The sequence below is a fragment of the Leptodactylus fuscus genome, chromosome 3 (genome assembly GCF_031893055.1).
Source record: "Leptodactylus fuscus isolate aLepFus1 chromosome 3, aLepFus1.hap2, whole genome shotgun sequence".
NCBI lineage: Eukaryota > Metazoa > Chordata > Amphibia > Anura > Leptodactylidae > Leptodactylus > Leptodactylus fuscus.
In genome coordinates this window covers 81,548,373-81,564,904 of record NC_134267.1, presented here as the reverse complement: position 1 = coordinate 81,564,904, position 16,532 = coordinate 81,548,373, and the positions used below count along the sequence as shown (strand labels likewise).

General features: G+C 48.2%; 2 protein-coding genes across 2 annotated transcripts in view; one reads left to right on the top strand and one right to left on the bottom strand.

The window, feature by feature from the left end:
* The window catches only part of SLC22A3 (solute carrier family 22 member 3), an 80,095-nt gene extending 67,465 nt beyond the window's left edge, over nucleotides 1-12,630 (top strand). The window contains exon 11 of the mRNA XM_075267851.1: nucleotides 12,548-12,630. Within this exon, the coding sequence (XP_075123952.1) occupies nucleotides 12,548-12,551 (4 nt within the window). The 3' untranslated portion in view covers nucleotides 12,552-12,630. The remainder of the gene's footprint in view (nucleotides 1-12,547) is intronic.
* LOC142197519 (plasminogen-like) overlaps nucleotides 11,551-16,532 on the bottom strand; it is a 56,520-nt gene continuing 51,538 nt past the window's right edge. Inside the window, exons 17-19 of the mRNA XM_075267848.1 lie at nucleotides 12,807-12,913; nucleotides 12,343-12,488; nucleotides 11,551-11,712 (exon numbers count right to left, since the gene is read on the bottom strand). Coding sequence (XP_075123949.1) covers nucleotides 11,551-11,712; nucleotides 12,343-12,488; nucleotides 12,807-12,913 — 415 coding nt within the window. The remainder of the gene's footprint in view (nucleotides 11,713-12,342; nucleotides 12,489-12,806; nucleotides 12,914-16,532) is intronic.

The window sequence follows — 16,532 nt, the reverse complement described above, 5'->3', positions numbered from 1 at the left end:
CCAATAGGAATGCATTGGACAGCGCTGATTGGCCAGAGTACGGAACTTGACCAATCAGCGCTGGCTCTGCTGGAGGAGGCGGAGTCTAAGATCGCTCCACACCAGTCTCCATTCAGGTCCGACCTTAGACTCCGCCTCCTCCGGCAGAGCCAGCGTTGATTGGCCGAAGGCTGGCCAATGCATTCCTATGCGAATGCAGAGACTTAGCAGTGCTGAGCCAGTTCTACTCAACTACACATCTGATGCACACTCGGCCCTGCTACATCTGATGCCCAAACAGCAGCACAACTGGGGTATTTCTGCCCCTGTGAGCTGTTAGGACAGGTGGAACTTTTAATTAACTAACAGCTTTAACCCCCTATAAGAGGCCGCAAGACCTCCTTCCCCCCGTGTTAGTATCAAAGTATACAAATACAAATACAATATATACCATGACAAGGATCTGGGAGGGAGCCTTGTGCTGCTGTTTGGGCTAAGGGAAAACAGATTATCATCAGGACGTTGCCACCGCTCTGGTGGCGTGGGCACGGACAAACTCAGGTACCGGAAGGTCTTGAGCACGCAGGGAGCAGGTGATGGCCTCCTTGATCCATTTTGACAGAGTCACCTTCGATGCTTTGACACCTCTATTGTGGCCAAACACATTGATCAGCAGATTTTCTGATCTCCGGAAGGAGGCTGTACGGTCCAGGTAGAACCGCAGTGCTCTGACCAAGTCCAGCTTGTGCATCTTCTCCTCCCACTCAGAAGTGGGGGAGGGAAAGAAGACCGGTAAAGAAATTACCTGGTTGCTATTCTGAAGAGAAGGTACCTTTGGCAAGAATCCTGGAACAAACCTCAGCTGTACCCTGTCTGAGAAAAAGGTTATAAAGGGTTCAGAGGCCGCTAAGGCCTGTAGTTCTCCAACTCTTTTGGCGGAGGTTATTGCCAACAGAAAGGTAACCTTGTATGACAGGTACTTCCAATCCACCTCAGATAAAGGTTCGAAGGGAGGAGCACAAAGCCCCTGTAGAACTGCAGCCAGATCCCACCGAGGGACTGGAGGTTGTACCTGGGGTCGGAGCCTGGCGGCCCCTCTTAGGAACTGCTTAATTAGAGGATCTTGTGATAGCCGAGTCTCCAGGAGAGCGGACAGCGCTGAAACTTGAACCTTCAGGGTGGCTGGTGATAGCCCTCTCTCTAGGCCGTCTTGTAGGAACTCCACAATTGAATTTCTGTCGGAATTGCGCTGGTTCTCCTCACACCAGCCTCGGAATATTCGGGCGATCCTCTGATAGCTCCAGTTAGTAGATTCCGCTCTTGAATGGGCTAGTGTCCTTAGCGCTCCCTGGGACAATCCTCTATCTCCACATACGGCGCGGTTAACCTCCAGGCAGTGAGGTTGAACCTGTCCAGGTCCTGGCAGAGCTGTCTGTTTAGAGTTACCAGGTTGTGGACTGATGGAAGCCTCCAGTAGATCCCTCGACTCATCAGAATGAGGTGGGTAAACCATGCCCTCTTTGGCCAGAACGGCATGATCACTATTGCCGAGGTCTGGTCCTGCCTGAGTTTCGCCAATACCTTCGGAATCATCGGAATGGGAGGAAAAACGTATGCCAGTTTGAACCTCCAAGGTATTGACAGGGCATCCAACGCCAAAGGGTTGTCCTCCTGGTACAGGGAGCAAAACCTTTCTACTTTGGCGTTGTACTGGGTGGCCATCAGATCCACCTCGGGGAGACCCCACATCTTGGTAAGATGGTGAAAGATTTCTGGATCCAGGGACCATTCGCCTGACGTCACCAGGCCTCTGCTGAGCTGGTCCGCAAGGATGTTCAAGCGACCTCGGATGTGAACAGCCGACAACTGGGACAGATTCCTTTCTGCCCAGGAAAATATTAGGTTGGTCACCTGCAGGAGAGAGGGGGATCTGGTTCCCCCTTGTTTGTTGATATAGTGAACTGCTGTTAAGTTGTCCATCCTTATCTTCACCGCTTGTCCCTGCAGGTGATGTGCAAACGCCAGAAGTGCACGGTGAACTGCCGTAAGCTCACGCCAATTGGACGAGCGCGTTTTCTCCAGACGATTCCATGTACCTTGTACTGGGGTCTCCCCTAGATGCGCTCCCCATCCTGTGAGGGAGGCATCTGTAGTCAACAGGGTCCAGGAGGTCTGGACCGTGGACTTCCCGTCTTGGAGATGAGACCACCAAGCCAGTGATCGACGGGTACTGATGGATAACTGGATAGGCTTCTGAAGTCCTGAAGGACTGTGGTTCCAGACTCTCAAGATCTCGCTTTGTAAGGGGCACATGTGCCACAGGGCCCAGGGGACTGCCTCGATGGTGGCGGACATGAGACCTAGGACCTTCATGGCCGTCCTGATAGTAACCTTCCGGGTAATGGATAGGTGATGAGCCGCTCGACCAATCTTCTCCTTGCGAGGAGAGGGCAGGGAGATCGTCATACTGAGAGAGTCCAAGATGAATCCCAGGAACTGGATCCGGGTTGATGGAACCACTACTGACTTCTGCCAGTTTACTAGCCAGCCCTGCTCGTTTAGTAAAGCCACTGTGGTCTCTAGTTGTGTGGCGAGAACCTCCTTTGACCGGGCTTTTAGGAGCCAGTCGTCTAGATACGGAACTATAAAGATCCCTTGGAGGCGCAGGGCGGCCGCGACCGGAGCCACTACCTTTGTGAAGGTGTGGGGGGCCGAGGATATGCCGAATGGGAGAGCCGTAAACTGGAAATGAGACAACCTTCCGTTTAAGTACACAGCAATCCTTAGGAATTTTCTGTGGGCTGGAAAAATAGGTACGTGGAGGTATGCGTCCCTTAGGTCCAGGGTGACGAAGTGATCTCCGGGCTGCAGGAAGGGGAGTACCGATCTGATGGTTTCCATCCGGAACCGTACCTTGTGGATGAACTGATTCAGGTACCTGAGATCGATGATCATCCGCCTGACGACTTGGGAACTAAGAAGACCGGAGAGTAGACGCCTTGGCCGCGTTCTGCGAGAGGAACCGGTTCCAGCGCGGCTTTGTCCACGTACTCCTGAACGGACTTCTCTAGATGAAGTTGTTTGGTGCCCTGAAAAGGGCGAGTTGTTATAAACTTCTCTGCAGGGTGAGAGATGAAACTTATTCTGTAACCTTCCTGGATCAGTTGCAAGACCCAGGGGTCCTGAATATGAAGAATCCAGGCGGCCGAATGATAGGAAAGCCGGCCGCCTACAGCTGCGGGGGCGCGGGGAAGGGAGGTCGGATAGTCAGAAGGATGAGCGCTTCTGCTGGTCACGGGAGGCGCCACGACCTCTCCCTCTGGCCTGGGGGCCGGAGCGTCTCTGGCCTCGAGAACCCCTTCTGGAAAATCCGCAGCCCCGAAAGGAAGGTCTTCCACTGTTGGAGGGTTGAGGAAGGTTCTTCCCCTTGGAATCCGCGAGGCCTTCCATAATTCGGTCTAATTCCCTACCGAATAGCCTTCCAGGCTCGAAGGGGAGGGCGCACAAATTAAATTTGGAGGCATTATCGGCTCTCCATGGTTTGAGCCATAATGGGCATCTGGCTGCGGTGGAAAGCGCCATTGCCCTAGAAGCCAGCTTGGTTTGGTAAAAGGTAGCCTCAGATAGGTGGTCTACCATAAGATTAATATCTGACATGGCCGATAGCAGGTCGTCTCGATGAACTCCGGTGTCGATGTCCCTAGCCAGGGACGACAACTCAGCCCGAAGGCCTGACACCACTTCGCTGGCGGAGATGCCCACCGAAGCCTGGGCGGAGGAGGCTGCATATATCCGCCTCAGGGAGCCCTCGACGCGGCGGTCCATAGGATCCTGCAGATTCGATCCGTCTTCTGACGGCACCACCGTGCGCTTAGATAGCTTAGCCACGGCCATATCCACTTTGGGGGGGAACCCCCATATTCCTTACTGGGATTCGGCAATGGGGAACAAGGATCTAAAGCGTTTAGTGGAGTTAAACGCTTTTTCCGGCCGTCTCCATTCTGCCTCCATCTTTCGGACTAAATCCGAATTTGCCCTGAAGGACCTGGATCTTCTGCTGGATCCTTCCCCGCTCTCACGGTCCCTTGCCCGGATGGTCTTGAGCAGCCTGGGCATCTTTTCCAATGGAAATGTAGATTTCTCCGCTTCCTCGGATTCCTCCTCTGAATCCAGCTCCCCAATATGGAGATCCTCCAACGGGGGGAGAGAGAGCTCACTGCGCTCCACTTGAGGTCTTTTTGCCATGTGGGAGATGGTATCTTTAACTTCTCTCATAGACTGATGCACGAAGTCTTTTACCCAGCCGACCACATCACGCAGGGGGGTATCCTCTGATGGGGGGCCTCTGCATCCATGGCAATCTCTATATTCATATCCATCGGGTAAGGGAATCCTGCATTTACCGCAGGATAAATGCTTCCTCTTGGAAGTCGACTTACCCCGGGAGGGGAGCACGGAAGAGGAGGACATGCTAAGGAGAAAGCAAATACCAAGTTATTCAGGCTCCATATAAGTGACCGGGTCTGCCCGCCCCTCCCCCCCTGCCAAACCTGAAACAATACGGTTAACCACCACAAAGTGCTTGAGGGACAAACCGACAGCTTGAGCACCCAGAGAGTGAGCAAGCAAAGCAGTAATGACAGGGGGGAGTTTAAATAAGCCGGGCAAACCAAGAGGGGCGGAGTTACGATGAGGCCCCGCCCCCTCACAACAGAGACCCAAAATACATCAAACCGGGGCCCCTGGAAACTGGAGACATCCAGGAGGAGACCTGAATACTTCCCCCCTCACCATCCGCCACGGAGGGGGGAGAAATAGCACAAAAAAACCGCAGTTCGTGGCGACCGACAGCCGGAGCGCATGCGCGGCAAACCCGGAAGCGGAAGTTCCACCGCCTGGGAACACGGCCGCACACTACAGTTCCCCCTATGCCGCCGGGGAAGAGAAGTTCCTCCCCGTCTCCTGACCCGCCGAAGTGCCGGCAGACATGCGCCGGCACAGGGGGAAGATGAGCACACCCCAGACGGGAGGAGGCAAGGAGAGGAGGTAAGCTGAAAGTCGGAGGGAGAGGTGCCCCCTGTAAGAGGTTGCAACACCTCTCCCCCCCGCCACCTGTCCTGTCCGCACAGGACAGAAAAAAACACGGGGGGGGGAGGAGGTCTTGCGGCCTCTTATAGGGGGTTAAAGCTGTTAGTTAATTAAAAGTTCCACCTGTCCTAACAGCTCACAGGGGCAGAAATACCCCAGTTGTGCTGCTGGTTGGGCGTAGGGGGAATGTGGTTTTCGCCGCTGCACCTGGGCCCAGGCATTTTTTCATGTGTTATAATGGCCGGAACCTGTTAGCGGCTCTTGAGCTTGCCAGCCTCCAACACGGTCCATGCCTGGCCCACTTTTTTAACTTATCAACGGTCTTTAAAAACGTACCACAATGTTTTTGAGCTACTGGTGAAAGTGCGGCGCTTGTGCGCGCACTTTGGTAAGTCTACAGTAGCTGCTGCTAGCCTCAATACACTCCAGCAATGCCTTCATCTGCCTGAAGCACTGGCTGTTGTGCAAGGTCACCACACGCTGAAACCCTAGATGCTATATGTTGAGCAGGGTGTGTGAGCAACAGAGACCATTGATGGAGTTCCATCTCCAAAACCCAAGGGTTTATCAAAGTCAGCTACCTCAGTTTCTGCACCATGAGTGCCCATGGATGGCAGACTTATGTGAAATCCTATCCCATCCTTTCCACTGGACACTTTACAAACGCACTAGAACCTCTATGAAAGTGGATAAATAATTGAAAACCTTCTTTCCTCTACATTAATATGGACAGAAATATAACTTTAAACCGAAAGAAACATTAGCATTCGCTCATCACAATTCCTGATATGACAGCTGCGTTAAGCAGGGTACAATGCAGACCAGGCCCGAGCACCAGGAAGAGGTGTTAGAATGGCCAGCAGATAATGCTTCCAGCTGCTTTTCCACCAGCCAGTCAGCCACTACCTGCAGTCGTGTTTATACCCAAGAGTCTGCCCCTCCTTCCTCCCAACATGCCCAATCTTCCCAACTGAGTCATCCCACCCTTGCCCGCTCCCAGGATCTCTTTTCAGGTCCTTTTACTGTCTCTCCCTCTGTTGAACCAGTTCCTGAATCCCAGGAACCACCTGACGACTTTGTGTGTCCTGATACCCAAATACTGGAGCATCCACCATTTCCTGCCAATTTTCTGGTTGTGGACCCGCAACCAACGTTTCTTGGCCTCAGTGATGATGACAAGACACGATTGGCCATCAGGGCAAGCTGTGGTTATGTGCGGTTTGCAGTAAGAGGAGAGTGAGCAATTGGAAGAGGAGTTGGTGGACGACGAGGCCACTGACCTGACATGGGCAGGGGTGATGTCTAGCGGGGAAAGCAGTGTAGATGTGGATGCAAGCGCAGCAGCAAAAAAGGTGGCTAGAGGCAGAAGCATGGACAGGGGTGATGTCTAGGGGGGAAATCAGTATAGATGTGGAGGCAAGCGCAGCAGCAAAAAAGGTGGCTAGAGGCAGAGGCATGTCCAGAGGCACAGGACAGGTGCTTCACAGAAGCCAGGCCGGAGGCAGCAAGGCCAAAGATTTTCCGTGTACTAGCCACTCGCCCAAAACTTGCCCATGTTGGTAACCTCCCTCAATGGTGTGGAGATTTTAAGGTATGTGTGGAGGACAAACTGAGTGCGTTTTACACACTGTCCAACTCTAAACTAAATAGGGGCTCAGAGAAAAGCAACCTGACCACCTCAGCCATGTACCGTCATTTTGAAAGCAAGCACTGGGCTCAGTGGGAGACAGCAAATGCAGGACAATTGTCACCCGGCGTTGCCGACACTGCCTCTTCCACTGTTTAAAGTGCTGGTGCTGCAGTCCAGACCACCAGCCTGGACACCTACACATCTGTCTCTGACATTTTAGGGAGTTCACCCACATCCGCCGTTTTTGCCTGCATCATGCACCTCTTCCCAGCCACTCCCCATCTCCCAGGCGTTTCATTGCAGGCAGAAGTACAGCGCAAGCCACCCACATGCCTAAGCCTTCAACAGTCTCATCTAAAAACTGCTGGGCCTGTAAATGTTGGTGTTTAAGCTTCTGGATACCCAGGCCTTCCGTCACCTGATGGCAGCTGTGGCACCTCGCTATGCTGGGCCTAGCCGTTACTACTTCTCTTGGTGTGCCGTCCCCGCCTTGCGCATGCACGTGTCCCATAACATCAGTCGGGCCCAGAGTGATGGTGGATGCTCCAGTGTTTGGGCATCAGTACACACAAAGTCGTCTGGTAGCTCCTGGGATTCGGGAAGTGGTTCAACAGAGGGAGAGACAGTAAAAAGACCTGAAAAGAGATCCTGAGAGGGGGCAAGGGTGGGATGACTCTGTTAGTAAATTGGGCATGTTGGGAGGAAGGAGGGGCAGACTCTTGGGTATGAACACGACTGCAGGTAGTGGCTGACTGGCTGCTGGAAAAGCAGCTGGAAGCATTATCTGCTGGCCATTGTAACACCTGTTCCTGGTGCTCGGGCCTGGTCTGCATTGTACCCTGCACCCTGCTTAACGCAGCTGTCATATCAGGAATTGTGATGAGCGCATGCTAATGGTTCTTGTCCAGTGACTGACTTTGATGAACCCTTGGGTTTTGGAGATGGAACTCCATCAAAGGTCTCTGCTGCTCACACACCCTGCTCAACATATGGTATCTAGGGTTTCAGCATGTGGTGACCTCGCACAACAGCCGTGTAGGCGTTGCTGGAGTGTATTGAGGCTAGTACCAGGTACTGTAGACTTACCAAAGTGGGAGCACAAACGCCGCACTTTCACCAGTAGCTTGTGTAAATTGGGGTAAGTTTTTAGAAACTGTTGCACCAATAATTTGAAAATGTAGGCCATGTGTGCACCGTGTTTGAGTCTGGCAAGCTCCAGATCTGCTACCAGGTTCCGGCCATTATCACATACGCCAACCTGCACCTGGGCCCAGGTGCAGCGGGGCAAAAAACGTTGCCATCTCATCCAGGATGGCATCCCTGACCTCGGAGGCACTGTGCTGTCTGTTCCCCAAGCTGATGAGCTTCAGCACGGCCTGCTGACGTCTCCCCACGCCAGTGTTGCAGCGTTTCCAGCTCGTAGCTGGGGTCGATTTAATGGCGGAGGAGGAGGTTGATGTTTCAGCATTCTTGCCAGGAATATTGGGCGGGGAGACAAGGCAGGCCGCCACAGTTTGAGACCCGGTCCCAGCCTCAACTACATTCAGCCAGTGTGCCGTGATTGAGATGCAGCGTCCCTGGCCGCATGCACTTCTCCACTTGTACCACCGGGTCAAGTGGAACTTTGTGCAAAGCGCAGAACTTAGGGCCTGCCTGATGTTACGGGACACGTGCTGGTACAAGACTCAACTCACCCTAAGGGCCAAAAACACTGCTGGTGAATTTTGTTCAGTTCCAAAGGACTCCGTGTTTAGATTTGGCTCAGTCGCAGCTCCAGAACATACATTTGAAGGCAAGGTTTCCTTTAGTGGCTCCATCTCAGCAGGATGATGCTGGTGAAAATTGGTTAAATCTGGTGTCGGAAGGGAAAGTGGTCTACATCTAAAGTATTGGAGCATGTTGTTTGGAATATTAACACCTTATCAGAACCCTGTAGAGGTAATGTAGAATCCGATATTAGAGGACCATTACCGGTAGTTGTGGTTGCAGCCAATTCTCCACCTTTGTGGTCCTCTAAATAAAGGTTACCCCCAGGACTTGATGCCAAAATGTTATCAATTTCCCAATCAAAATCAAGGTCAATGTCTGGGTCCTCAGTCCAATCCACTGCATCAATCCAACACAATGAGAGTGATTGTTCTGGAACCACCGTTTTAGGGGCTAAGAATTTTAAAGGGGCTAACACTCTGCTGGTGCAAGGCTCAGCTCACCCAAAGGGCAAAAAACTCTGCTGGTGCAAGGCTGAACTAAGTTAAAGGCAGTGGCGTAACTAGGAATGGTGGGGCCCCGTGGCGAACTGACATGGGCCCCTCACCCGACGACCTCAACCAACCCCCTCCTACGCATTCCTGCGCGCTCTATTATGCCCCATAGTGGCCCCTTCACACAGTATTATGTCCCTTAGTGTCTCCTGCACACAGTATGTCCCATTGTGGACACCCATAAACAATTATTATACTGACCCGGGACGCAGGCCGTGGTCATGAGACGTCAGACGACTAGGCCGAAGTCTGCATGGATCATGGAGAGGTAAGTAACACTGTTTTTTATGTTTCTTACCTCTCCCGGTCCGCCAATCATTATACTCGGGGGTCCGAAAAGACCCCCCCGAGTATAATGATAGCAGCAGTAGCGGCTGTCACCAGGCCCCTAATGTCCCAGGCCCTGTGGCAGCTGCATCTGCTGCTATGGCGGTAGTTACGCCATTGGTTAAAGGGCCTAAAACTCTGCTGGTAAGAGGTTGAAGTCACCTAAAGGGCCTCAATCTCTGCTGGTAGCTCAGCTTATGGGCCTGTAACTTAATTTGGAAGGGCTCATGTTAAGGGCCAGAAAAGTGAATTTTGGAAGGTCTTACCACATCACACACACACATCCACAATGACAGTTCAGGGTGGGTACTGTTGGATTTCCTATTACGTATTCCGTCTGTGGTTGTCATGGGCAACATGATTTAAAGGGGTGCTTGTTAATGTTTCTTTAGCTTAAATTGGGGTTTGTGTCCATCCATTTGGGGAAGAAAGAAGGTTTCCAGGTATTTTCCCACTTTGATAGAGGTTTTTTTGAGTGTGGAAAGTGTGTAGTTGTTAGGCTGTGATAGTGGGGTAATACAGGAACTTTGGTGTGTTAGATGGCCCCAGGCATGCTTCCCCTGCTGTCCCAGTTGCATTGCAGAGGTGTTGGCATCATTTGCTGAGGTGTCATAGTGGACTTGGTGACCCTCCTGAGTCGAATTGTGGGTTCCCCTGAAACGAAGCATTTTTCCCCATAGAATATAATGGAGTTCGATATTTGTTCGAATAGTCGAATATTGAGCGGCTATTCGAAACAAATATTTTACTGTTCGAAGATTAACGGAACAGATATAAAATAAATAAATATATATATATATATATATATATATATATATATATATATGAACAGAATTTTAAATATGTGTATTAGAAGCCCAACTTCTGAAGTAATGTTATCATTCTTCTCTATCTTGTTCTGATCTGAAAAATAGTGCCCACTGTTCATCTGAAATGAATCCCAAAGGTCTGGAGTTACTGGAGTCCCAAACTTTTGAGAATTTCAGAATGTGTCAGTAGTTCTCCATTCAGTGGTCTATTAGTAATGTTTTATATAGCCCTTTATTTTGTGCTTTGATTCTGTGTTACACTATATTTCCTAAATAGGGTACAACTGAATATTAACCACCCATGTATAGGTTTCTTTCATGTTACAACTACACCTGACTTCCTATTGTTCCTCAACTACCAAGAACCCATTTTGCTTGCCAGGCTTTGTGACATTTGATGGACATGTACATCATAATATCAGGCAGGGGGATATGGAGAGGGATTAGGAGCTAAATCATGACCAGGGATTGCCAACACTGATCGTGGTTGTTACCCACTTACATGCCATGGTGAAATGCAACTGTTGCATCTAAGTCACTTGATGGGTATAACAGAAGTATGGCAATGTAACAATATATTTTAATACTGCAGTATATTGTATGAGAGACAGAATTCCAGCAACTAAAAACATAAAGTAATACCTGAACTATTAAAATAAGTATTTATCCCATAATGTGAACAGTCATAGGAAGGAAATAAAATGCTCAGACTGCTATTTATCAGTCACTTCTCTGCAAGCGACGTCAGAAGAAGGACAAAATCTGTGGTGTCGGCAGCACACTGCAGCAAATCTACATAAATGAAGCATATAAGTCCATCCATGCCTTTTTTGACTCTGTCCAATCTCAGCTAGTCCCTTTGTGCCCCCACACATTATATTGTCCCTTTAGTGGCCCTCACATGGTATAATATCCACTTAGCACCCAATATGGTATCATGTTCCCTTGTGGTCGAAAACAGTATAAAGCTCCTTCCTTGTGGCCCCCAACATTGTATAATGCAAAAAAAAAAAAAATTATCCCCGTTTCCCCCAAGGTCATTTCTGATCTCTTCAGAGAGATGGAACAGCAGTTGCAATGTGGTGATACGCTTTGGTACACGTCTTGTTTCCAATCTGCTGGAGGCAGTGACTGGGGCTGAATGGTAAGAAACTTCTAGCTTTCTGTTTCACCATTGTAGCCATTACATACTGCCCAGGACAGCAGGATAACATCCAGATTCAGGGATGTCCTGCTAAACATTGAATGGCTGGGAGGTATAAATGGAATAGTCATGAAAGTGCATTGTTTTTAAAAAAAAAACAAACAAAAAAACAACAATCCAACAACAAACATAATATAGGTATAAAAGCTTAGAATAGCATATACAAAATGTTTTTGTTTTTTGTTTTTTTATTCATTACAGTATAAGTTGTTGGTTGCAGCAATTTACAAAAAGAAAAAAAAATCTACTCCATTAATTTTCTCTCATTGTCTTTTCAATCCACGGGATATGCGAAGAAACACGTACATATACACCAGGCTTCATTGCCTGTGCACAACCAAGACCCCAAGAAGTCACCCCTTGTATAATATACTTTTCTCCATCAAAACAGGCTAGTGGTCCTCCACTGTCACCCTGTAAGATAAAATAAGCCATTTTTTTTTATTCATACAAATAAAATTCAATGTCTGCACTAGATAACAGTAGGCAGAATGTTATGTGTAGTTACATTGTTTAGTAGTTGATAGAGTAGCAGTTAGTAGTTACAGAGGCTCTATCATTGGGAAAAGTCATTTTTAACTAATCACATCCTTGCATAGCCTTTAGAAATGCTATTTCACACTTACCTTTTGTATATCAATTGCCTCAGAGGCTTTTGAATGAGCTCGTTTTTATTCATATGCTAATTAGCTTCCAGCCAGCACAGGAAGTTCCCAGCAGCCTCCTCTCTGCTATTCTATCCTATCTGTGTGTGCAAACAGGAAGCAGGAAGTCATCAGCAGCAGCCTGTGCTGTATATATGCATAGGAAAGAATAAGCAGAGGGTGCAAGATGAGACTTCCGGGGTTCAAAAACCACTAAGGCGATTTATATACAAAAGGTAGGTGTGGAATAGCCTTTCTAAAGCCTATGCAAGGATATGCTTAGATAAAAATGACTTTTCCCAATGATAGAGCCCCTTTAAGAGTTGGTATAGTTACTGCTATAAATGTGAGGAATACCACAAGAAAGAGAATTATAAATTTCTTAAACAATATTTCATACCTGACAGCTGTCCACGCCACCCTGAATATTCCCAGCACACAGCTCCCGGTTTGAAACTCTACCATTGAGGTACTCAGGGCTATTACATACTTTGTTTTCAATTACAGGGAAACCAGCTTCTTTAAGAACGCCTTCTTTACCAGTGCCTAGTAGGTGGACACACAGATTGTTAATATTTATATTTACAGAATATATTTTTTTCTAGGTAATCAAATAAAGAACAGAAGCAAATAGGTTCATGGAGAAAGTATTACCAGTGTAATACAGCAGAACTGAAGGAGTAAAGAGTAAGACAAAAGTCTTCATTTTCAATAATGGTAGTAAAATTCTGATGTCTATATGAAGTTTACATCCTTATAAACCTTTATCTGTAGTAATAAAGTAAATGATAAAAGCTGCAAATTGCAGAATGACAATTGACTAGTCTGGTATATGACTATCATGAATAACTGTAGTATATTTACCTTGTGTTTCTCCCCACCCTGTTACATAACATTCAGATTTATCTGGTACCACATAGTTATGAGATGGCAAGCAGGCAGGGAGAACTTCATCTGTTATTATAGCTGGGCTGTAGAAGAAATAGCAGTGAGATTTATGCTTCACATGACTGTGTAACTAGACTCTATTAACGAAGCGTGTCTGGTCTGCAAATGTTTTCATGTTAATATTTTATTGATAAACACTAACTTTAGGGATTGAGGCCGCAGGTATAGGGACAGGGATCAGAGACCAGCTTTGATAAATGTACAAACATGTGAACACCCCCGCACCTAATAGACTACAAAACAAGATACTGCTTGTTTCATGTAAACGATCCTCATAAATCCAATGAATAAAGCAGTGAAAACTGCTGTAGAGATGATAATATACACCAGTAACAGTGATACAGTGTGACTACTCTGATGCGCATTGGGTTCACATGTTTGCACATTGAGCAAGGCTGGTCTCTGATCCTTGTTAGTGTAGCATTAGGCCAGTAAACTAGAGTTTCACAGGCTCGGTTTTATTCCTGGCTGGATATATATTATACAGATTGCAAATTTCGTGAAAACTCTTGACTAGAGATGAGTGAACATCGTTCATTCGAATAGGTATTCGATCGAATATCAGGCCATTCCAGGTATTCATTCCCAATCGAATACCACGCGGCATACGCAGTAAAAATTCATATCCCCTCCCACCTTCCTTGGCGCGTTTTTATAACTGTGCAGGGGAGGTGGGACAGGAACTACGACACGGAGGCAGTGAAAAAAAATAGAAAAAACCCATTGACTGCTAAAAACATGTGACCTCCCAATCATAAGAACGGCCGCCGCCATATTCGTGTCATTTTGCGGTGAGAGATAGGGAGAGAAACATATCTGCTGAGGGCTAGATAGGCATTAGCTTCAGATAGGCAGGGAAAAACCGAAGAACAACAACAGCTCTTCTCAGAGCTATACACTGCAGGGACAGGAGTCCAGCTTTCAATGGACTGTGAAAAACAGGGATACAGAACAGTTACTTCTTGCTATATACGTGCACACCAGCTTTTGTTAGGGGTGTCCCCCACAAAATAGCAGGAAACCACAGCAGTTACTTCTTGCCATATACGTGCAAACCAGCTTTTCTTTGCCCCCCCCCCCCCACACACACACACAAATTTGCAGGAATACAGAGCAGTTACCTCCTACTATATATGTGCAAACCAGCTCTTATTAGGGGTGTCCCCCCAAAAATAGCAGGAATCCACAGCAGTTACTTCTTGCTATATACGTGCAAACCAGTTTTTCTTTGGGGCGTCTTCCCCCCCCCCACACACACAGATTTGCAGGAATACAGAGCAGTTACCTCCTGCTATATACGTGCAAACCATCTCTTATTAGGGGTGTCCGCCAAAAAATAGCAGGAATCCACAGCAGTTACTTCTTACTATATACGTGTAAACCAGCTTTTCTTTGGGGTGTCCCCCCACAAAATAGCAGGAATCCACAGCAGTTACTTCTTGCTATATACGTGCAAACCAGCTTTTCTTTGGGGTGTCCCCCCCCCACACAAATTTACAGGAATACAGAGCAGTTACCTCCTGCTATATACATTCCAACCAGCTTTTATTAGAGGTGTCCCCCCACAAAATAGCAGGAATCCACAGCAGTTACTTCTTGCTATATACGTGCAAACTAGCTTTTCTCAGTGGTGTATAGACCATAAAAAGGGCATTAGTATGCATCAAAAAATGTATAAGGCTAGCGCAAGGGGACAGGAACGGAGGCGTGGAAATGCAGATGTGGAGCAAGGTTGCACTCAACCAACAGCATCTACTGTGCCTATTGCTCTGCGGCAGCAAGCATTGCGCTTCCCCACAGTCTCCGGCTTGATGGTCACATTAAGTAAGGTGCAGGATACAACCCTAACCAGGCCCGAGCATCAGGAAGAGATGTTACAGTGGCTGACGGACAATGCTTCCAGCACATTCTCCACCAGCCAGTCAGCCTCTACCTCAACTCCTCCTCCTACCCAACAGTCTGGTCCTCCTTCCTCACAACATGCCCAATCTTCCCAGCAGACTAATCCCACCTTTCCCACCACCCAGGAGCTGTTTTCGGGTCCATTCACTGTCCCTCTCTCTGTCCCACTACGTCCTGAATCACCAGAGGTAACAGATGAGTTGCTGTGTCCTGATGTCCAAACACTGGAGCATCCGCCATCTCCTGTTGTTGTTGTTGACCAGCAATCGGCCCTCAGTGACTATGATGACGAGACACATTTGCCATCAGGGCAGCCTGTTGCCATCGTCGGTGTGCAAGAGGTGGAGGAATTGGAAGAGGAGGTGGTGGAGGACGAGGACACTGACCCGACCTGGACAGGGGGGATGTCAAGCAGGGTGAGCAGTGTAGATGTGGAGGGAAGTGCAGCACCAAAGAGGGTGGCTAAAGGCAGAGGACAGCCGCTTCACCAAACCCAGGCCACAGCCAGCAGGGCCGAAAATGTTCCCTCTTGTAGCCAGCCTAGAAAAACTCCCACTTCGAGGCCACGGTCTTCAGTGGTGTGGAATTTTTTAAATGTATGTGCGGCGGACAAATATAGTGCGGTTTGCACATTCTGCAACTCAGAGTAGGGGCTCTGAAAAGAGCAACCTTACGACCACTGGCATGCACCGTCATTTGGAAGGCAAGCACTGGGCTCAGTGGCAGAGAGCAAACACAGGACAATAGTCGTCCGGCGTTGCTGCCACTGCCTCTTTCAGTGTTGCCAGTGCTGGTGCTGCAGTCCAGACCAGCAGCCAGGAAACCTACACATCTGCCTCCACCACTTTGGAGACTTCTCCCTCATCCTCCCCTTTTCCTGCCTCAGCTCCTTCACCTGCCTTGGCTCCTTCTCCTGTACCATCATACAGCAACCCACCATCTCCCCTACTTTCTATAATGGGTCTGTCAACTTTCCATCTTCATGTCATTTTACATTACCAGACAAAATAGCGCAATGTGCGCTGCTATTATGTCCAGTATTTATGGGCAGATATGTAATGGAGGCTTCAAAGCTGCCTCATTTCAGATGGGAATGTACCCTAAAACATAGTCCTGCAAAAGTGAGACGGATATGCAAATCAGACAAGGCTACATTCACATATGCATTGGAGGTTATGTTGCTAGCCTCCATTACATAATCCCCCTAAAATCACAGGTGAAAAAGTCCTGCAGTCCTGCATGATCTTGGCAATTGTAGTATTCACTGTACTTGCACTACACAAAACATTTATACAGTTCCTTGTTTTTTTGGAGTATTAATGTAAGCTTGTGCTTTCCAGTATTTTACCTGCTAACCGGATAACTATGAATGCTTCTGTTCCTTTAAGAGTTATTGAACTTACCTGCATACTTCATTCTGACCATCATTGTCTGTGTATAAGAGTCTGCTTGTTTAGCACCCCCTGTCTAAGCAATGCTTTAGTCTCTGCTATGTAATCCTGAGCGCACACCTCTTGCTGTCTTTATGCTGACATCTCCATTCTATTTACTTCAGTTTACTGTATCATAACCTGCTGTTTGGATGCATTTTGTCCTTTTGTTTGTATGTCAGCTTGTCTGTATTTTTGTATGTTATGAGTTCATATTTGGACTAAATAGATGTCCTATAAATGTCCTTCTGCTATTTTTCCCTGAGAGGACGTGTGTGTCCTTCTGCCCCATATGCATTTCTGCTACCAT